General features: G+C 35.7%; 2 protein-coding genes across 2 annotated transcripts; both read right to left on the reverse strand.

The window, feature by feature from the left end:
- Window positions 1–6,262: 6,262 nt before the first annotated feature.
- LOC148587093 (Protein kinase superfamily protein) lies at window positions 6,263–9,321 on the reverse strand. Its single transcript, XM_088514962.1, has 2 exons — window positions 8,147–9,321; window positions 6,263–8,027 (listed from the first exon to the last, which is right to left on the reverse strand). The coding sequence occupies exons 1-2, from the start codon at window positions 9,077–9,079 to the stop codon at window positions 6,363–6,365; spliced, it is 2,598 nt and encodes an 865-aa protein (XP_088371088.1). The 5' UTR covers window positions 9,080–9,321; the 3' UTR covers window positions 6,263–6,362.
- Window positions 9,322–10,659: 1,338 nt separating this feature from the next.
- Window positions 10,660–23,721, reverse strand: LOC132173995 (zinc finger (C3HC4-type RING finger) family protein). The gene is made up of 18 exons (XM_088514963.1): window positions 23,544–23,721; window positions 23,040–23,141; window positions 19,611–19,693; window positions 19,399–19,483; window positions 19,216–19,302; window positions 18,492–18,553; window positions 18,199–18,392; window positions 18,051–18,111; window positions 17,243–17,420; window positions 16,280–16,318; window positions 16,108–16,169; window positions 15,948–15,984; window positions 13,567–13,616; window positions 13,389–13,458; window positions 12,548–12,623; window positions 11,551–11,630; window positions 11,403–11,471; window positions 10,660–10,896 (listed from the first exon to the last, which is right to left on the reverse strand). The coding sequence occupies exons 1-18, from the start codon at window positions 23,604–23,606 to the stop codon at window positions 10,846–10,848; spliced, it is 1,449 nt and encodes a 482-aa protein (XP_088371089.1). The 5' UTR covers window positions 23,607–23,721; the 3' UTR covers window positions 10,660–10,845.
- Between the last annotated feature and the right edge of the window lie 201 nt (window positions 23,722–23,922).

The following is a 23,922-nucleotide window of genomic DNA, read 5'->3' on the forward strand; positions in this document are numbered from 1 at the left end:
GGAAATGGGTGTTTCAGCAATGGTGGGTGTTGATGTATATTAGAGTAGAGTTCAAGGCATTGGTTTTTCCTCCTCTTTTTCAAAGTTTTATTAATGCCTTTTTTCTCTCTCTCACAAGGGTAGGTTAGAGGTTTTTAGGGGGTTGATGCTTTGAATGAATGGATTGGCCAACAACTAAAAGCTAACAAAAACAGCATGAAAAGAGTTGTTTGGGCATTGTTTTTACCAAGGCCCTGTTTGGACTTATTGTGGTGGGGGGGTGTAGGTTTAGTCTTTGTGATCATCAAATCCCTACTTAATTAGGTAGCTTAAAAAGGACATGGAAAGAGAGCAACTTTTTTGTTGATGAAAATATATTATTTACTGCAGAAGACCTTTGCTTGTGGTGGCTTGCCTTTAACTCCTATCTTGCTGATGCAAACTGTTCTTCTACACATTATTTTTCTTGCCATTGCTTGCATTGTCCTCTTCCAAGTGGGTATATTTTATATTCTCAATCATGAAAAATAATACATCTTTCATGTGCTTTCTATGTCCCTTAAGATAGAAGCATGATATTAAAATAATTCACCAAAAGAATTTGAGTTATCAATTTAATTAGTTAGCGGTTGACTTATCAATCATACACTTTTAAATTATTTTATCAATGATATACTGTTACGTCAATTTATAAAGAAATTATAGAAAGAAAAAAAAATACCCTAAATATTTTTTTTCTCATCAATTTGTTTGGCATTTGCTGTCTTGTAATGTTTCACGTGGCAAGGGACCCTAAGTCTTGGCTTGCAAGGGAATTTATAATAATAACTATGAAAGAAAATGAACAAAGAAAGGATCTTAAATAGGAATTGGGTAGACCCAAGCTGATTGACTTCTCCCTATATCAATAGTTATGATCAGCAAGAACCCTAATTGGAGGCCATAAATCCGAAAACCCTGGCCCCACCTCTTAAATTTAGCACATCACCCGTTTGATCATGATTGATGCTCGTATATCCTACAAGAGTAATGGTATTTAGTAAAAAGTAAATTGTTACGTCATCTAATTGTATGACAGTTATATAAAATTACTCATCTTACAATCCTCGAGTAATTCTAAATACTCATCTCTTATCATACTTCCGTTCAATACTATGGGTACGGGATAAAAAATGAGTACGTAGCGTTACTTGTAATCCTCTGACTAGGTCGAGCCAACTGCCAAGCCAAGTCAAATTAGAAGGGAGTAGGGTTGGTTAGGGTGAGACTTGGGTTGAGTCCCTGGGCCAAGGAGGTAGAAAGATGATGAGATTATCAAGCAGTTGGTGCGCAGACTCTTGACTTGGTCGGTTAGTTAGGGGGGTTGCGCATATTCGTATGTAATTGCTTGGGTTGGAAGGAATAAATTATAAATCATACCTCTATCTGCTTCCAATGGAATTGGTAAAGTGTCAATATATTTAGGTGACCTTCTAACTGAAAATTATTTAAATAAGACAAATACAATAGAAGCAAGAAACCTAATTAGATTAACCAAATGAGGAAAATAATGGGGGAATGTACCAATACAACTACATAATGGGCAGGTATAGAACCAAAAACTTTGGTGGTCATAGCATGTTGTGTCATCTGTTAATATTTACACACAGATACACGTCATTAGAGATGAAAAGGCGGGTAGTTAATAATCGTCCGCTAACCGCACTAATCGTTAATTGCATATATATAGTATAATGTTATCGTATTATCATAGAAACGATATTGTTTTCTTTTTTGTTAAAAAAAAAAAAAAAATTCTTTTAAAAAGCAGTTAGCGATTATTAGAGTTACTAACCGCTAACTATTACCGCCTAGGCAATTACGGTTAACAGTTTTAGCCAATAACCGCTAACCGTAACCGCTTTTTCACGCCTATACGTTATTTCATCTAGCGTTAAAAATCATATGAAATATGTAAAAGCCTTGGGGTGGTATGACCACCCCTAGAATGGTTCAAAGAGGCGGCCAACCACTTCCATCCCAAATCAACATTTTTTTTTTTAATCTTTTTTCCTTTCATTTTTTTATTAAAAAAAAAATTAGTTTCTATGAAAATACTATACTTACCTCTCAAACTTGCACTAAAATTGTAATTTCTTCCAAACTTTAATGAACAATTTATCTATTTTCGGTCAGTTTTAACAAAAAAATTCTAATACAAAGGGAATTAAGTGAAAAGGTTACGTAATTTGGGAGCCCAATTGAACTTTTTAAAGTTTAAAAAAGCTATCCCAATTTAGGTATAAATTTGAGGAGAGTAAATGTAATTTCCTCCCCCTTTTTTTTTTAATTTTTTTTATTTAAATGTAAATCTATAATTTAAAAGGATATTATTAGAAAAAGGGTTGGAATTTGTATGAAATGATGATTTTATTATAGAGGCATACTACTAGGATTGATCAATTTATTTTAAAACTAAAGGAATTTATTTGTTACAAAGTCAAACTATTATTATATAAGCATGAACCACAGGGCACGCTAGCTAGAGAGTAGTAGAGTAATTGGACCCTAAGACCAGTTATTTGCATGAATAGTGAAAAATTGCCTTTTCCAATTTGGACCAGCTAACCTAACCCACGAATTTAATTTGATTTTATTATATTATAGTGGCCATAAATTGAAAGGGCAATTTCTCACTATTCATGCAAATAAGTGGTCTTAAGCTCCAATTACTCTACTAGACACTAGACTACTACTCTCTAGCGTGCCCTGTGGTTCATGCCTATATAATAATAGTTTTGACTTTCTAACAAATAAATTCTTTTAATTTTAAAATAAATTGATCAATCCTTGTAGTATGCCTCTATAATAAAATCATCATTTCATACAAATTTCAAAAACTACGGCTTTTATTACAATTTTATTCAAATTGATATGGTAGTTTGTAACCGGTGAAATAATTAGAAGTGAATGGTTGATAAATCCGCCACTAATTAATTAAATTGACATGTCAAATTTTTTATAATTATTTCATCCATTAATAAAAGAGAGCCATTTCTATCCAGATGTGCTGTAAAACTCAATTTTACCGCATTCAATAAAATTTAACCTATCAAATAAAAACACTAAATACAATGTGGATGAAAACACTGTATCTTTAATCCAAATTAATCTTATGGACTTTTTCATTTATTCTAACCCAACGCCCACTATCAAACCCTCTACCTACATCCGAGCTCCCAACATCGGAGTCTCAAAAACCAACAAAAGACGATAGTTCTGGTGGTTTTGTTGATGAGTATTTTGTTAATAGAAGTGAAATTATTTAGTACGAATGATAATATTATTTTTTGATCTTTCAAGTTGACGTGTATACTTCCTATTGAAGGGTGCAAAACACCCAATTTCATATAACATTGACTGGAATTATATGAATTATTGACCGAGGAAAATATTTCAAGTAAAATTCTCAAATCACAACCAATTCCATACAAATAATGTATAGTAGTTTTTCAGCCCGTGCAATGATTTAGATTAAAAAAAAAGAAAGAAGGGGGAATTATTAAGTATTAAGTATTAAGCTCCATTAATTAAAAAAAAGACCTATTGCAATTTAAAATGTTTTAGAATCTGTCCAACTAAATGATTTTTGATTGGGAGGGTGTCCCATTGGATTACATTAATTAATTGGATTAGATTGGTTGGAACTTAATTTTTTTTTTTAAAAAAAAAATGAAAATGATTGGTTGGAAGTTGGAACGTGAAGATCAATGGATTAAGTCGACCCACCCAAATATCCCATTTGACAGACAGCCTCGAAAGATACACCTTGTCCGTCTACTTTTTTTATAAAATATGGACCATAAGTGTTCCCATCCCCAAACTTAGAATTATTAAAAACAAAAATAATAATTGTCCGCTGCCAAATTTATTTTACGTCTTTGAAGATGATGGATTAGGATATGTTAGTGTCGGGCCAAGATCCAAATCATATAGCAATTCAATCCAATTAAGATCGGAGAAAACATCTATTCAAGAAAAATTAGAAAATGGTAGAACTAACTCTAATAATTGTTAATCGCTTTTTAAAAGAAAAAATTAAAAAAAAACAAAAAACAAAAAACCAAAACGATATTGTTTCCATAGTAATACGATAATATCATACTACATACGACATCGTTTATATATATATATATATATGGGGTTACTGGTTTTGAAAAAAACCTATAACTTCTAACTGTTTAAGTGATTAGCGATTTTTTCTAACCGCTTTTAAAAGCATTTTCACCCCTAGTAATTTCCATCTTCTTTCAAAATATTAAGGCAATAAATGCATAAAGTTAGTATTTAGATTGTGGCATTCACCGGTTCGGAACAGGATTATCTTGGAATGGAGAGCAGCCGATTAGGCAAAAAAGTGTTAAAATTGGACAAATATTTTTGCCTAACTAGCTCCTCTCCATTTGTTAAAAAAATAAAAATAAAATAAAATCAATATGCTTTTTAAAACTAAAAATTGTTAATCAAAGGAAATATATTTTTCTTATAGTCGATGAAAATTTATACCTAAAGAGGTTGTGAGCCATTTTACAGAGTAAACCATATCACCTCCATTGCTTATATACTTTTTTGTAGGTAATTGTTGGTTTTGGCATGGAGAATTTTGGTTGGTACAACTAAAAACTAAAAAAATTAGTTTTAGAGTCTTAAACAAATAACAAAAAATAAATAATTTTTCTTAAAAAATTATATATTTCGAAAATAAATGGAGTATATATGTGTATTTTTATGTAAATTGTCACATAACCATGCTGTCGGTAGACAAAATAAAAATGTAAGACATATGTGAGTCATGTGACCTTAAACAATGTGACTTGTGGGCTTGATAAATAAAATATCAATCAAGATTAGTTGGGGAGAACAAATCAAATCCATCCTCATAATAAGAAAATTTCTATCATTTTCTAAATTTGTCCTATCCCATTGGCCACCACAAGCTTCAGCTTCTTTGGTGCCCAGTCAATTGAATGGATTTATGCTCAAAATGACACAAAAGAAAACCAAATACGTGAAGAGATTTTTTTGATTCGGTCTATTAAAACATGTGATTCTTAGGTGTGGTTTTAAAAATAAAATAAAAAAATCGTGTGAGAAATATGTAATCCAAAGACATATGTTAACTTAATATACCGAATTAGAAGAAAACTTTGTCAGAGTGCTTAAATGGATTTCTTTTACAATTCTTTTTCAATTTTGCAATAATGGTTACCACAAAAAATAATTAATTCAGTTACCTCAAACTAATTTGATCCTGCCATAATTCTCAAGATATTGAGAGCGTTAAACTTTGAGATATGTTACCCATCATTCTTTCAACAATTTTTTTTTGTAAATCCAATGAATTCACGTTTAGATTGGTAGACTCATATGGGTTCCACACAAATTCAATAGTAAATTTACCTATTCACTATACAAAGATGGGTGAAAGATAATTGAGAAAATTTTATCATTTCTCAAGAAGCTTTTCGTGTTTTCACGTGAAAATGTAAGATAGAAGAGGAAGTGGGAAGAAACAGAGAGAAAAGTACGAAAAGAGAGAAACTTATGGGCCTTTGGGCTACTATAGGGGATACTCCTACTGAGCTTAGTGGGCCGTCCAAGTGTATTATTTGTTCTCTCATTAGGAGTTAAAAGGGCTGGCACTTGGCTCAAAGCCCAATTAGGGTGCACTTACTTTTTGAGGTGTAAAGCCCATCCACATTCGAAGAGCATTGCTCTTGTTCAACTCTAGCAGTCCAAAAAAAAAAAACTCTAGCAGCCCATCAAGGTTCCTGCTCCCCATCTCTAACATAGATGCAAACTTTGACAAATTGATTCATAGGAAGCTCACACAAACTAATCTCTAAAAGCTTCTTAAAAAAGCATCTAAGATGCATGTGTTATTAAAAAAACACGTGATTTTTACGTACTAAAGACACATGTTACTTTTATATACGGATTTGTAGAAAATTTATGGCAAGAACTCATCAAATGCCTAAGAAGAAATCTCTCCTTTCATTAGCTAAGAGCATGCAATGGCCAAGAGCAACCTTAATTTTACAAGTTTATGAGTTATCCAGGGTCTGACTAAACTTTTTCTTTTTTAAATTTATTAAATGGAATGCATATGGTTCAATATATATAATTGATGTATGTGAATCCAACATAAATCCTTGCAAGCTAGACAAGATAGTTGAAGACTGAAGTATCATAACAAAAATCATCAATGAAATGTAAAACATCCAAAAAGAGGCTTGGGGAAGACATGAGATTCTGCAAAACACGATGTAATCACAATTCACAACCAAATACACAACAGAAAATTAGACTAACCCTTTGCTCCACTCAGATAGATATCAAGAGTTTTATCTTCCCTGGAAATTTCCAATCTGAGAAAATAAAGGAGAAGCAGCTGTTACTTCAGAATCATCACTAACACTAACAGCAGGGTCTGCTGGAGCAGCGATGTTGCTGGGGTTATCCAAAGCAACGAGCCTTGTATTATCTTCTGGAGGATCAATCTGTGAGGCTGTCTCCTGAAGCTGCAGGGCATATTCTAAGTGCCATAGAACATCTCCCATGCCAGGCCTATCAACACCATATTCTTTAAGGCATTTCTCTGCACCTTCGACGTACTTCTTGAGGGATTCAGAGTTAATGCTGCTGGCAACATGAGGGTCAATTATCTTCTCAAGCATGCCCTTCCTATGACACTGCATTGCCCATTCAGCCAGGCTGACCTGCTCCCTTGGCAGCGACGGATTTATAACAGGCCTTGCGCATAATACCTCGAAAAGGACGACACCGAATGAGTAAACATCAGATTTCTCAGTGAGTTGTTGCCTCCTGAAGTACTCAGGATCAAGGTAACCGAAGCTACCCTTCACGGCTGTGCTTACATGGGTTTGATCCAATGTTGGTGCGGCTTTTGACAATCCGAAATCGGAAACTTTGGCGATGAAATTTTCATCAAGGAGAATGTTTGTGGTCTTTACATCACGGTGTATTATTCCTAGTGCTGCACCAGTGTGAAGATAATGCAGCCCACGAGCAGCACCAATGCAAATCTCAAGCCGTTGTTTCCATGACAGAGGAGGGAGGTTCGAGCCGTAGAGGTGGTCACGAAGCGGTCCATTAGCCATGTACTCATACACGAGGATCATCTCCGATTGCTCGTCGCAAAATCCAATTAAAGAAACAAGGTGGCGATGCCGGAGCTTGGAGAGCATGTTGATTTCTGTCCGGAATTCATTAATCCCCTGCTCAGAACCTGGATTTCCTCGTTTTATAGCAACCTGGGTTCCATCTTCCAGTGTCCCAATATACACTTTTCCAAACCCTCCGACACCAATCACTGCCTTTTCATCAAAATTTTGTGTAGCATTCTGTAGTTCATAAATGGTGAAGAATCTGCCTAGACCCTGCGTTGCAAAGTGATTAGAGAAACCACTCTTGCTCTTCCGGGAACTAAATAGGCTAGACCTCCTAGAGCTGCTCTTGCTGGATAAGAAACTAGTGTGACTGGCATGGAGTGGGAGAAGCCACGAGGAGAAGCTTTTTTTCTTCTCCCATCCCTCCGGTCTCTTCTGCCACCGGACGAAAACCGTCGCCAGCAATAACATCGCTGTCACCGCCATTGCCAAGCCGACAGCTGACAAAATCTTCATTGCCCTTGAAGCTGAACTTGATCCCTTGTACGATCCATCAGCGTTAAACAAACCGTCGAAGCTGTCCGCCTCGTTGCTCATCTTCATGACCTCCAATCCATTAAGAATTGCATCCGTATTGCCTGCCTGCTGGCTTTCAGCTGTGCCAGCCTGAACCAAGATGGAACCGTTTGTGATTGCAGAAGCATTGAGCACAAAATCTTTGTAATAAGCAGTGGAAAGTGCATCGGTGAGGGCAGAGAGATCAAGAACTGACACCCCCATCATCTCATTGATATACACATTGAAGTACATACTGTTGAGGGCCTTGCTCACAATATCACAGAAATGCAATCTGATCAAATAGGAGTAACCAGGATCCACCTGTAAGAATTTAATCACCCACATGACATGTTTGTATTAATGACTGATAGAAACCGATTCTAGTGTCTACTAAATAATTGAAAATTATAGAACATTATGTAAGAGTTATTTTACACCACCTTGAGTCTCCAAGTGAGGTTGAGATTGGGCCGCAATGTCACCGGATCTTGTATATGCACTGCCGTTGCATAAACTGAATTCGGCGCAGTAAATGGAGTTGCCCCACCTTCCGGGTATTTTATGGTTTTGGGGGAGACGGATGCAATTCTAGACCCTTGCGGGAACATATTATACGGGCTGTCGGGCTCCCATGTCCTTGACAATGTATCATTTGCAGGAATTATGGTCGGGCCTCCAACATTTAACCGATAAGAAACTTGGAGAGCAGATTTAGACAACCCAATGAAATTTCCAACAGGGGAAACTGCTGTTGCTGTGTCAGGGATCAGAGAGTCAGGAGCAGAGACAACCTCAATAGCATTGATGAATGCAATAGATTTCTTCTTGGGTTTAAATTGGAGGGAGAATCTATTGGAAACATTAACCAAGTATTCCTTAAAAACCAATGAAGCATTGTCCGTGACAGAGAACTGGTGCAAGAGAACAATGTTGTCGGTGTAGACAGAGAAAACAGCATCTGTTAGATTGTACGAGGGGTGAGCAAGTGGGTAAAAGTAAAGGCGAATCCAATGCCGGCCTGATTGGGAAATGAAGAATGTGTATGTGGAATCTCCAGGAAATATCTTTGCAGTGCGAAACAGAGGCAATGAGGAAGGGGGTATGGAGGAAGAGGCGTTGATGGAAATAGAATCGACTGAAGCCTGTACATCTTCGTCGGTTTGCAGGAGAGAAGTGGCGTCGTGATCGGATTTGAAGGACCGGCCGTCGTCGAGCCGGGTCGGTTGGGTTGATCCACAATCAATGAGATAGTTGTCAGCTGGTGTGAATGAGGCTGATTTTGAAGAAGAATCATTGACTTTGGCTGAAGCAAAGCTTGTGAGGTGGGATAGGAAGAAGAAGATGAAGAGAAGGGAAAGGGAGTCTCCTCCCATTACCTTTTGCAAAGGTAATTGTCAATGGTGGTGGTGTAGACAAAACGGGATGGTTTTTGCCAAAAGCAACTACATGATGGAAGGGAAGGACGACATGGATGAAGATTTGGGAGAAAAGTGGACGTGGGTTTCAGAGGAATTTACAGAAATGGCAGTAGTGGTTAGAGAAACAGCAAGAACAGAGAAGCAAGATAAAGGAGGAGGTTGTTGGGGGGGAGGGGAAAAACGTGCAGAGATGAATGTTGGGAGTTTTTGATGATGATGATTGATGATGAGGAAGACTTGGTAAAAGAAATGGTGAAGGGATCGCGAGCCATGCGTTGGACCCTCAAAAGGAAAAGCCACTATGATGATTCTTCTTCTAACTACCAACTAACTTAGAAGCCCAAATACCACGTGCCAACCAATACCTTTAAATTTTATCTTATTCTGCCAACCATTTTGTCTTATTTTGGTTTTGGCAACTGCCCAATGCCTATGATTTTTATTTTTTATTTTTTTATTTATTTATTGAGTAATCTTCAATACCACATTTTTATTTCACTAACTATTCTATAATACTAGCTTACTAGTTTCAACCAACTTGTTTTTTTGTTTTTTTAATGAGAACTAATCCAATAGTTAGTTGTAACTATCACGTCAACATTGTTAAATAAAAATGTAGTTTCTAACATTGTTTTTTTTTTTTTTTTTAATATTATTATTATTATTATTTTATTTTATGTCGAGAAACCTTTTTAAGGCAGGCCCTTCGAACCCACCCCTACATAATAAACCAAAAAAGTGACTTGAAAATAAGTATATGCTCTTTTTCTTTTGGGGATATAAGATGTCTCATGTCATTTCAGAATTGAAGTTGTCTTCTTTTAACAATAAAATGATCAACAAATAAGATTGCAGTCCTCGAAATTCTCTATCCAAATTTCGTGGGGTCCCTTAAAAATTTTTTTTGTCTAAATTTCATGAAATTCGAAAAGAAAATGAGAGGGGAGGACGCAGAGCCCGGATGCCTTGGGTAGGTGAACCCTGCACCCTAGGCTGTCTAGGGCACCCAGCCCCAAATCCCCCTTTCTTATTCCCTTCCCAAATTTCAGGAAATCCACATCCCACAAAGTAGGGCAACTATGAAAATTCTGGCACAATTTTTGAGCCAATGTCATTTATTTGCTTTCTTATTTGGCCAATAATCTCAAATTGGCCAAAAGGCAATGCAGGCCATGTGTGAATCTCCTAAAGTCAGCTAATCAACTTGCCCACTAAAACGATCTGAAAATAATAATGATAACAAATAAAGCAAAGCAAATCGATAATGATGTTAAATATTGGATTCAAAACAAAGTGATTTTGATCAAGGCTAACCAAAAAGAGATCTGGCTTAACAAAAGGGTCAACAGGGAAAGATGGTCAAAGGGCTTTTTCGGTCAATATTACTAATTTTAGAACCAACAATACATGGAAGCGTTCATCAAGAGTTATGTCGACTAATATTCATGACATATTGCTCAATCGAACCAGTTTATATTTTCTTCTTCCTTAAAACTTACAGACGAAAGAAATTCAGTAGATTAATTGGACAGTGCTAAAAGAATGCAGAAAACTTGTATAATTACTATTATAGACCTAAGTTTATCCCTCTGTTACAATGAATAGGAGAGATCCACAATCTTTACTATGTGGACCAAAGAATATTGAATTGCTTGAATATGAGTTTAATCTTATGTTAACCAATCACAAATATGAAGCACTGCATTGTATCACAACTTTCCTCACCGCACTCGACCTTCTAAACGGAGATATATCAGACTGCGCATAATCCTCTGCAAGGAAAATTTATAACAAATGGTGATAAAAAAAAATAAAAAATGTACGAATATTACAAGTTACCAAAAATGACTATTTTCAAACACCCCCCCCTCTCTTCATTGTAGTAAGAGGCACTCCCATGAAAATATTTATGCACTAATTTATCCCATTTGAAAGGTTCACCACAATAGAAACCATGTTGTGTGGACAATTGCCATATTCTTGGTTTTCTATTCACTCTGATCTATCAATCTGTTTGCAAAGTGTCAGGTGCCAAAGCATAGAAAATTACTTTTAAGAGAGAAGTTCTGGTGTACGACCATTGGGAAAATCTTTTGTGCAGGCCATGCACCAAGGCATGTTTCTCCCCTATCTGAACTTTCTTCCCTCCCAAAGTAAAGGATAATAAAAATCAATGGCTATATATATATATATATATATATATATATATATATATATATATATCAGCATAGGGATATCTGCTATTCGATTTCTCGACAGGTAAAAAAAGGTTCCATACCTCTCCTGTATCTCTTATGCGCAGGAGCTCCAATCTTTCATGAGGCCTCCGATTTGATAGGGTAGCAAGCTGTTGCTAAGCATACGTTAGGACAAGTACAAGAAAGATAATTAAGCCCCACATATTTTATGCTAATACATGATCGTACCCAGAAACTGAAGCGCTCAGGATCTTTTGTTGCAGGCATCATTGCTTCAATGTTTAGGAGTTTCTCAAGTCTTCTTGGATCTGCAATATTAATTGTGTTATCAACTGGAAGAATACAATGCAAAGATGCAACACAAGATAGGATAGGTAAAACTATCTGAATGTGCAATGGCAGATTATATGCAAGGTAACAGGGGCATACAGGCTCCATTGGCAGTATCTAAAAGGGGAAACCACACTTAACTCTTCCCCAAAACTTTAAAAAGTTGAAAAGTCTCCCACAAACTACTTAACCCTTTCACTGATTCCCCCTCTGTTAAGATTGTGTTAAAATCGATGGAAAATGGGTCACGTGCAATACATGTGCCATGAAATGTCCTTTATATCCTTTATCAAATGTGTGAAAATACAATTATTCTATTAGATTATTTAAAAAAAAAAAAAAAAAAAAAACCCTTCCCTGTCCATGGAAACTCACGACCAGACCGTGGGTCTCTCTATGGCCATGGAGCCGTGGGTTTCCTCCGACGATGCTTTTTTTTTAAAAAAAAATTAATCTAATGCAAGGGTATTATTGTCATTTTGAGTTAGGTGTATTGCATGTGACCTATTTTTTGTTGGATTTAACATGAGATCCTAATAGAAGGGGGGCAACTGAAAGGGTTAGATAGTTTGGGAGGTCAATTGCCATTTTCTAAAGTTTGGGAAGGCATTACAAATTAGGTGGTAGTTTAAAGAGGATACGTATAACTTCCTAATCAGAAATTAATTAATAAATCATTTTATTTATATGATATTGTTAGGCTCCATCATGAACCCCTTTGAATTCTCTAATGCAATTATATATATATATATATAGCTCCTGGGGGTTCACTACTGATTTAATTAGCTTTCCAAAAAACTCTTAGTTGGGATTATGGCAATACTGATCCAATTGAAGCAGCAAACAAAACATGTGAGGGTCTGACACGGTATCCTCCCTTCTCTTAGAGTTTTACCTTGCCGTGCTGCTTCTTTTGCCCTCCTTAGCCATGACTGAGCATCTTCTGCTGCATTATTTGTCACCGCCTCTAACTGTAAGCATATAAACATAAATCCATGAAGTATATCTTCTTCTGATGATGCATGCTATACACTTGACTCTCAGAAGTTGAGTACAGAATTTAGTACCAGCTAAAACGTTTAAAACTTCACACCTGATTCATTAAGGAAATTAAATACACAGAGTGAACCCCAAGTTGGTTCATTAGTTCACATATTATTTAGATTCTTTACCCAGTCAACTTTCACACATTGTCATTAAGCTGTTATAGGCTACCAATTGCAGCTTAAGTTGAAGCATTGAAATTGCAAATGAAGTATCAGTGCACCCAGAAAATGTCTGCATGCATCTATAAGAAACCCATAATAAAATACACCAGAGGATTCTTAATGCCCAGGATCATGTTTAATAGAAGACTACCATGTAACATAAAGTACCACCTTCTTACAGTCTTTTACTGTTCCTACTACTTCATGCTTCTTGTTGTCCTTTCAAAATTATTAGTATTTGTTTTTTTGTTTTCTCCTTTTTTCTATGAGTGTGTTTGGTTCAAGCCATATGCAATAGGGCGTATTTTAAAAAACGTAACATTTTAAAGGCTAAACTACAATTTTACTAAACACTTAACTACATTTTAAAATTCATGTTTTTCATAAACTACATTTGAAATTACTATTTTTTCAAGCCACACGTCTTGAAGCCACTACACCAAACAGGCACTGGGAGAGAAAGGGAGGGGGGGGTGTTGGTGACAATCAGAGACGCAATAATGGGAAGCCAACTTGCAGTAACCTTACCTCTGCTCTTTCTTTTGTTCCTTTTGGTGGACATATATCCTGCACCCATTCAACCTCCCCAACACGATAACTGCGTGAGAGTTAAATCCTCAAATCATGAAGTCTAACTTAAAAACACACAGAAAAATGTTGATGATATGAATAGCCAGTGTATAACAAATTTATGAAGATAACTCACCCATCTTGATCCCAAGATCGGATTATGCGGCATCTCCGTTGACTTTCAGTCTGCAAATAAGAATTGGATATACTTTATTGAACATCCAAACTGGCTATAAGAAAAGGAACTATAAAGACGACAACCCCTCATATATGGACATATACACGCGTCTCACATGTGCTGACACAGAATGAGTCATATAAAGAGCATGTTTCTTCCTTCATTAAATGTTTGGATCCTACCTTAATGATCAAGATAATTCGAAAAATTTAGACAACTACTGAACCAACAACCTTCAGGACAAAAGTATCACAAATTCATTTAACTCAATTATTGCATGGTAGTAACAGTAATTTATTTACTTGTACATCTCTAACAAGGTTAACTCGTCAAATAATTCAACAGGAGACACTCATAATCAAATTACACTGAAGGGAGTAGTGGTTTTGTTTGCAGGAAATTCTCTCATAGCAGGTCTTTCAGAGCTTTTGTGGTTACGAGGGTTGGTTTTAATGATGGGAAAAGTTAGGAAACATGGTGGTTTTAAGGGTTAGCTTCAACAATGAATGGTTAAATATCATTAGTCTCAGTCAAGAAAGACTAGGTTTACGAGGCTGTTCTGGGTTTTGAACAGTTGTGCGAGAACAGAAACCAGATTGCTTCTAGGTGTTTCTGATGCTTGTTTATGGTGAGATGAGTTAGCTTCTCACATATGCTCTTGTGATGAAAATTTCAAATACATTGGGGCTGGATATGATTCACACAGTGCAGAAAATTAATTAAAATAAGAAGAGATTCTAGGCTTCACACGTAGATTTTCCCAAGCATAACACCTTGGCTTATTTGGCATCACATCTTGACATAATGTTGTGTCACACAATTTTTAGAAAGAATTTATGCTAAAAAGTTATCAAAATTTGTTTGCTTTCCATTCATTGAATTGAATACATTACAAAATATATAGAAAGTAAGAAAATCTAAGCACTAATTTAGAAAGTTCTGAAATCTGAGTCATAAAGTACAGAACTCAATAACACAACTTGACCCAAATTAGGCAAAATATTTAAAGGATAGAAGTACCCCTAACTTCTAAAATTAAAGAAAAGTAACACAAAATTAGAAAATTAAGGTTCCAACTACACCCTGCATCAAATATAGACCATTAGGAGTGTAACTAACGCTTAGGATTTGTTCGCTTGTTGGCGAATGGAAGATCGCTCATGGAGTGTGGTTGTGTGGAAGATGATTCCTTTATGTCTTATGTGGTGCTTATGGAGTGAAAGAAATGCAAGATGTTTTAAGGATTCCAGAAGGACTTTAGAGGAGCTCACACACTTTTTTTTCTTTACACTATTCACTTGGACGGCTGTTTGGCTAGCTCCACTAGTGATTAGATTTTTTGAGTTTCTTATTCTTTTCTCACCTACTAATTAGGCACTCTCTTTTTATATTTCCTGTGTAATAGGGTTGCACCCCTTTGCGCTTTTGATTTATACAATATTACTTATAAAAAAAAACTAACGCACTGCAGTGAGAATTTCCTGGAAAATCAACTTTACATGTTTCAACTATATCATGAAAGGTATCAATGTCTGGGATGAGGCACATCTTTGAATGTATGAGAGTTGACTATAAGGTTTTTAGCATATGCATGGCATGAGGCTAACCACGTGTCAGTAACCAACTTATACATTGCAAGAAGCCTCCAATATACAAGAAATAGAACTATGTTCCTTCATGTTGGTAGGTTATAAATATTGCTATGGAGAGGAAATCAATTTTCTTGTAAAGGAAATTCCAATTCTAGCATGAGTTTTAAAGAATCAGTTCTGGAATTTCTCCCAAATAACAGAGTGCCTTATGTCACAATTCCAATGGCTAATCAAGTGCTTAACTGGCTATCTTAAAAGAATGGGGACACTTCACTTAACCTCCCTAAATTGTCGCCACTCTTGCACTCCCCTAAACTTAAAAAAACTCTCAATTTAGTGTATCCATCTTTCAATTTTTTTCAATTTCACCCCTCCATTAGGATTTTCCGTTAAATCCTGTCAAAATTCCCAAAATACCCCTATATATATATAACATTGATACACTAAATTGAGATTTTTTGAAATTTAAGGGGGTAATTGCAAAAGTGATGGAAGTTTAGGGGGGTTAAGTAAAGTTTCCACTAAAAGAAATGTAATTAGTCCAACCAAAAGCTTCATATGCAAGAAAATGCCTCACCAAAGTTCTAGCAAGCAATTGCCTTTTCTGGACATAAAAGCAAACAGACTAAAAAGTTTCAAAAACATACAAGCAGAAAAAACAAGACATTTTCAAGCGAGAAAAAATTTGCATTGAACCAAGTTCAGAAAAATGCAAAAGTATGAATGTAAGGAAGCAAACACATTCACCTCTAAATAGAAACGTCCGTCAGGAAGTGGCTCACACCTACATTATAAACAATAATTACTTGATTTTGAAAATGGTACATAAATAGTAAGGTTCAGACGAAAACAAGTGAATGATACACAGGCTAGCAAGTGTAAAGGGGAAAGAGGATCAAACACCTACTCAGTAATCTCTACTTCACAAGCAAAATCAGCGATGGAACCTGTTGTAGAATCAATGATAACCTACATGATTCATAGACAAACCACACCCAGTAACAGTGAGGAATTTTTGGTCAACCTGATATACCTTAAGAAGGAAAAGAGAAAGAAAAGGACCAGTGACAATAATCTACCATTCCCATCCGACGGTTTCCTTCCATTATCCTCCTCACCTGTTATTCAAGGAGATAAACTGAGCATCAGGGTTCCTTTTTTTCTTTTCCAAATTAAAAATTAAAAAATAAGAATAAAAAGAAGAAGAAGAAAACAATTGAAAAATGATTCAGAATTTGAGGACATAAAATAAAGATGGCTTATTTCTATTATGACCCATATCTTCCCATGTATTTATCTTACTTGACCTTTGCCAGTAACTTACAATAAGGCAACAAAACCAACAAAAGACTATTCTATTGCATGCTTAAACATTTTGGCAGAGACAATGCCATGTGCTTTTGCTCAGCTATAGCTGATAAATTTTCATTGTTGTTCCTATGAAGATTTCCAAATGTTACTATCTATGCTATTAGATGAGGCTATATATTCCCTGATGCTAATAAAACACTTGACTTGATATGAAAAAATAAAATACCACAGAGCCTGAAAGATATTCATATAGTGTAGAAGTTCATAATGTCTATTCAGACAGACCAACATAAGAGCCAGCAGTGAACTAAACTTTGATCAAAGAAACATGTTTCATATAGAGAATCAAGTGACCAGCCCAACTCCCAAAAAAATCTCATGGAGCTCAAGTTAACACCTATTGAAGATGAGTGGTATTTCCTGCTCAGTAAGAGCCCTATAAATATTGAACCAATACTAAAAGAGGAGAAACTCTCCTAAGCCACCATCTCCACAATCCATTTGCTTAACCCACCCACTCTATGACAACTGCTAGCCCTTAAATAACAAAACTACTGAATACCAGATCAGTGAACACTTATTAAACTTATCTATTTGATAGAAGGGTTATCAAAAAAGCTATGTTGTGTACAGAGGTAGTTTTTTTTTGATAAGTATGTTGTGTACAGAGGTAGTTCATCATAATATATGAAAACAGGATAAGAAGATTAGCAATCAGTTGACTGACTCACCATAAGCCTGTACCGGGGTTCAAATATGTGAAGCGGGAACTTTTGACATGGTATGACGACATCCATGACAAAAAGTGGCAACAAATCAACGCCAAGGTTTATCAAACTGTCATGCTCTGACTTCCTTTCAGCATATTCCTCAGGGAAGTTCTTTTGTATAATGTTGTTAAGCGTCACACTGGTAAAAGGCCAAATGAGGTTGTATATTGCAGAAATATAAAACAGAACAATCTTAAATATTTCCTGAAAACTTTACAAAGGTTACAAGAGCAACTCCAGAAAGAAGAATTCATTTTCCTTTCTCACTAACTTTACTGTAGGCTTAGCGTTGACATGCATGGTAAAGAGGACAACTTAAAGGGCCCCACCAAAAATATTTTCTTCTTAAAAGCTTATTACAATATAAATATTTTAGACACATTTGCATAAAAACTCAAAACTACTTCAAGATTGAGTTGATTTGCTTTTCAAAATTGATTCAAAACCAAATAGAAATAATTTCTTGGTTTGTTAAATAGCCTCCTAATGTGTCAAATTTAAATGAAATTCTCTTTTTTTGCATTCTATTCTTGTCCCAACCAAAGCAAAATCCTGGTTCCCCCCACTGATGGTTATCGTCATGCATAATTCATGGTATTGGGAAACTGTATCTCCTAGGTTGAACCAATGGCTACTCCTGGACCAGCTAATGTGCTCAGTTCATACCAAAAAGGTAGTTGAAAAGCATTATCAAGAGCATTATCAAATTGTTGTATGTGTGTGAGTGTGTTGACACGAGCATTTCAATTATCATTGCACATAAACTCACCTGATTGCACATGTTCTGGGACTAATAAAAAGTACGGATCGGCACAATGGGCATTTATTACCTAACAGTTTCAATACAAAGGTTAGAAGAAAATAAAGTAATATACAATTATGACGGAAAATAGAATCAGCAGCAGCAAGGTGCTCACCACGATCCATGGACTGAAATAGACATGAATGGCAAAAAGAATGCCCACAAGGAGTTGTAATGGGTTCATATAATAACTTCAGGCATACTGTACAATCAAAGTCATCAGTCCGTTCTGGTCTCCCATGATTTCTGCTCCCAATTAAACTGGTTGATGTCCTCTCCAAATTCTGGAGAGAAGCACGAAGAGGATTGCTACATATTACAAGAAACAAACACAAGAGCCATTCACAGTGCATCCAGAAATTTAATGATTAAATAACACACACACACACGCATATATATGTATATTACCTAAAAGGATCAATATGCAGACCCGAAAGAATAACATCCCGCGCAATCTCATACTTCTCCAACTGCAGTTCCAAAACAAGGTTAATGACAATATGAAAGATATAGTATACATTTGGCAAACATTTATCGAGAGGAAAAGAAAGACATTAGGATACATTAAGGTTTTATCATCTTATCCTGGATATAAGCATAAAACAAAAGTTGTAAGTAAAAAAAAAAAAAAAAAAAATGTAGAAAAACGCATGCTCGGGACCAGTTTGAGTGTTAAAAGTGTAACAATTCCAGTGATTGATTGTCATTCTACTCTATGTAAAGTAATATCTAGTGCTTTCTATTTAAGTGCAGTCATCAGATACTGATCATGATCAAACCATCTAACATTCCCATCAATTGGTTCTTTATTCAAGCATTTGTAGTTGCTTCCGTTGATCCAATTGATCACCCATGGCTATTTGTGTTTTTAACCGTTTCTATTTCCTATAATTCTTACTTCTTTCTACATTTTACATATATGTATAAAGAAAAATAAATATTCAAAGGCCGCATGCCTAGTGGCTTACACATCAACACAAGGTGGTGAAATGTTCTATCCGTCATCTTCACCATTTAAAGCATGCATGTGCACGAAGTGAGTGAGGGTGGGAACCACCCCCTGGTTACATCAAAAGAAAGTAAAAGGCAATAAATAAATAAATAAAAATAAAAGATGGAAACCTATTCTTACCAGTATGAGAGCACTGGCCTTTAGAATGTATGATTTTACTGAATTACTTCGGAGATTATTCAGCTTCTCAGCATCCTTTAAAGCAAGCTGAATTTACAATTCGATACTTGTTAGAATGTATGCAAAGGTTACTAAATAAAAAATAGAATTTCCTTTTTATGCATATAAAGAACAAAGACATACCTCAGCATGTGTTGTAGGATCCAGCCCATTCAATGGTCTATATTCAGAAGCTGATGGAGCTCTGTGTTTAAGGAATTGGCTAATCCTAATTGAACAAAGACGTCGTTGCAACAAATTAATTATAGTTAATGAAAACTACTGGTCCAGAAGATGGCTGAAAAGGGCATGCAAACACGAACATATCACTAATCTAGCCTTTACATAACACTTACCTGATATAAGCAGCGCTTCGGTTGCCAAGGATAACAGGATCACCTGGTTTAATGCTATTGGCTCTTGAGTAACAATTGATTGCCTGAGAAGAAATTAGGACAGAAATTTAAGGAGAACAATATAAAGGACAGAAATAAGTTTTTCCTTATAAAAGAGTCACAGGAAAAGTCATATGTACTACATATCGAAACAACAATAGTTCACTAATAGACCAAGGAATAAGTAATTCAATTCATTCACATCTAGATCATAAATGTTTGAAATCCATATGCAATGAGACATTGGTTTTGCTATCTATTTCCGGCATCATATCCATAGTTAGCACATTTGTCATAGTCAAAAAATCCAACTCCGTATCAAGGTCATGGTCAATAGTCACTATCATCAATATTTGTTGCTATCATAAAAAACTTCACTATCATCAATAAGAATGCCCTTAGGATAAGTCTCTGATTCAAAGAGTTTTTTGAGCAGTCCTCTATTAAATATTATTTCTTCTTATGCAAGAAACTAGCATGCTAAAAGTCACAAAAGAGTGGCATCAATGAATGATTGAAAACCCTAAAGCAAGATATGCTATCCAAATTAACACCCTTATGTGACCTTAAGCATCCAATGCACCAGATTAACGTCCAGAAAATGGGTGGAAAACCAGGTAGTAGATATTTCTCCACTGACATAAATGCTATGGCCAAGAAACTCAAGCCCCATGCCATCTATGTTAGGAATTCACAACCATAAGTTTCTGCACTTAAAAGGCATATTATTGGAAACATGTGCATCTTTAGTGCATTGCCCTGTCCTTAGTACAGCGTTTCTTCAAACTCAACCTAGAGTTCCCTTTTTAAAAAATATTTTAGACGGCTATCCCTGTGGTGGAAGATTCTGAACAGCACACTGAACCACTTCTCCTTCTCTATGCCCACTCTGAAGCTACACATCAGCTGATTGTTCAGCCGACCCTCACTTCTCCAAGAATTTACTATACATGGTACATCAAACTTACGAGAATTTCCATATATTATTTACAAAAGAAGCAGAATATTTGCATGTCTTCATCAAGCAAATGTAACCTGTTTTATTGAGTAAAAGGCAATCATTTGTGACCAAAAAAATATAATTTTTTTTAGAAAGGCATAAAATAAGAAAAGAAAACCTAAGATTTTAATGTAGTTTGATATTTTCCAATATGATCCAGACCCAAGAGCCACTGCTAATACTAATATTCCCAATTGCTTTCCAAACTATCATGATATTTCCTGATTCAGTTCTAAACTCCCAAGAGGTAACCAATTCCTCACACACACTCCCACACACAATTCACAATTTTAAAATTTCTGCTACTGAAAATGAACACTAGCTAGAGTTTCAAAACATGAATTGGAGGTTGGAAAATTCGTATGTTGGCAGAAGACAAACTTGCCGAAATGTTGATGAATGCGTCTAGAGAAACTAGATATGCAAGAATTGTTACTAAGATGAAAGCACATTTTACATAGAATTACCTCCTTAGGGGTAAACACAATTATAAAAAATAAAATAAATTAAAATAAATAAATTAAAAAGAAAAAGAGGGAAACTTCACTTATAGCACCCCTTAAGTTGCCATCCCTTTTGCAATGCCCCCCTAAAGTTCAAAACCTCTTAATTTAGTGTATCAAACTTTTAATTTTTTTCAATGTCCCCCCTTCGTTAGGATTTTGCAAAGATTGAGGCATGAGTATTTTTGCAAATACCGTTAAATTCGGACTAACACCTTAATCTTTGCAATTTTTTTTTTTTTTTTCATAAAATAAATGGGGGTATTTTGGGAAACATTAATGGAGGGGCGAGAATCGCAAACAATTGAAAGATTGATACATTAAGTTGAGAGAAATTGAACTTTAGGGGGGACATTGCAAAAGTGATAACAATTCAAGGGAGTTAAGTGAAGTTTTCCCTAAAAAAAAATGTCTCTTTGTTTCTATTCCTACTCTAAGAATCTCACATCAGCATATCCTTACCATGACACCACATTGAAGGAATTAGCATTAATAAAACCTTGGTCATCTATAGAAACCGCACAATAAAAATGTACCATAATAGCACTGTTGTGTCATCGAAGAATTAAAAGTCAATAAAGAAAGTACCTCATCAGAACAAAATCACCATAACTAAACAAGTTCGTTAAAAAAAATTTATGGTTAATTGCATAATCCCAGCAAAAGAAAACAGCAATTCTAAAAGAAAAACAAAAATGGACTTCTTTCCCAAATTAGCAAGACTCAATTCCTCATATAGCTCATCTCTTACTTGCACAAGAAAACCATTGTACAAGAACTGCAATTGTTGTAACATAGGTGATTAAAGGGTGGAAATGGTCACAAGATCTACACTTACAGAGAGAAAAGTTGTCATAGGTAGAAAGAGCTAACTAGAACAGTGTTCCAAACATGGTGGACAATCAATTCATTTGTTGCAAACGGTGATTGAATGATACAATATAAGATGAATTTTTTTTTGTGCCAATCACAGCTTTAAATCGTATCCTTATGACAGATAACCTGATCATGGGTAAGCATTTTGTTGTTAGTTGGAGTCATATGTACAGGACAGGTGGAAACAGCCAGTCATTTGGTTTTCAAAATCTTTGACATTGCAAAACTTTTGTAGATTATGTTTTTTTCCCTGTTTAGGTCCCTTGGGTATCACCATGCTCTTTGATTGACAGTTGTCTAGATGGCAGGGTCAAAGTGGAAGCAGGAGTCAGGTGGCTCAGAGAGTGATTACTTTGTATCTAATGTTGTGATAACCCAAAAAGTTAGTCTCGCATTGATAAATGAATTGTTTACATAGAGTTGATAGATTATAAAAGAGTTCATGGTGCGAAATCCCACATTGGTTCCTTACTAAGTGAGACTAGACTTTATAAGTAACTATAGGAAGCCCCAATTACAATTTGATTTATCCTTTTAGAGTGACGCGCGCATATGACTAGTGCTTTCCCTAACTCATTCCAAATGGTAATTGAGCAAATTAGTAACACTATGTGGCATTGAGGCACTGCTTGACTGAAGAGGAGTTCACAGATACCAATTCCCACATTGGTTGCTTATTAGGTGAGATTGAGCTTTATAAGTAATTTTAGAGAGCTCAAATTGTAACTTACTAGTCATTCTTTTGGAGCGATAGCGCAGTGGCTAGCGCTTTTCCTGGGTCGTTACAAATTTGAAGCATTCGAACTTCCTAGAGAAATTGCATTGACCCGAAAATAATTTCTGCTGACCAAAAATTTTCATTCTCTCCGAACACGCCGAAAATGAGGAAAAAGGTCCCAAAAACTTCTCTCTTTTTTTAATTTTTTATCTAAACAAGTGACGCCAAACTAGTAACAATAGTGAAGGACAAGCAAACTAAACTAGATAGACTAGTTTAAATTAAACCAGTACCTCTTCAAAACGTTTGTCTCGAAACGCTTGGTTTCCATTCTGAACGAGACCAAAAACATGACTAGATGTGTCCCATTGCACCGATCCCTGTCCTTCATTCGCCTGCAATTCAATTGATGTTTACTTTTCCAAATTCCCAACAAAGCATTAAATTCACAACAGAACCATTTCAGTAACTATTTTTGCTTTCATAAAATTGGGCACAGCTCAGGCCGTTTCTCGTTATCTCACCTCCTATACAGTGAAGAATTCAAAGAGTGAAAGATTCGGCCTTTTTTTGCCACAATTTTCCTCAGCAATCAAACATTACAAAAAAAGAAAAAAAGAAAAAACAGAGGAAACTAAAAACGAATTTAATTAATCCAAACAGTTGCGATTGGCTCAAAAACAAAGATATAAAGATTCAACAACTTAATTCGACGCCTTCGGCTTAACCTGCAGTTTCAATCAGCAACCAAACATGTAGAAAGAAAAGAAACCAAGAATTGGACGGGAAAGCTCTACCCTAATGTAGTCCTCCACGTCGAGCTCGTCGGTTGTGAAAGAAGAAGCTTCCTCGCCAGACATTGAGGATTAATCACACACTCTCTCTCACACACAAAGCCCTGAGAAAATGGGATTGAGAAAGGAAGAAGAATGCGAGCCTCGTGTTCGTCTGTCTGTCCCTCGTCGCATACACGGACTAAATTCCACTACGTGTTCTCTCTCCCTACGCGCGACTCTTATTACACAGCGTGTGCGCGTGTGTGGTTGGGTTGCGCGCGTGATGATACTTCTAGTTGGGAGTCCTCTGCTTTAAGTTTAACTTAGATTTCCCCTTCCTTTTCTATCGCATTCATTAAATTAAAACTTGAAAAAAAAAAAAAATTACTTACTTTCCTTC

Source organism: Corylus avellana, chromosome 3 (assembly GCF_965113065.1).
Source record: "Corylus avellana chromosome 3, dhCorAvel1.hap1.2, whole genome shotgun sequence".
Lineage (NCBI taxonomy): Eukaryota > Viridiplantae > Streptophyta > Magnoliopsida > Fagales > Betulaceae > Corylus > Corylus avellana.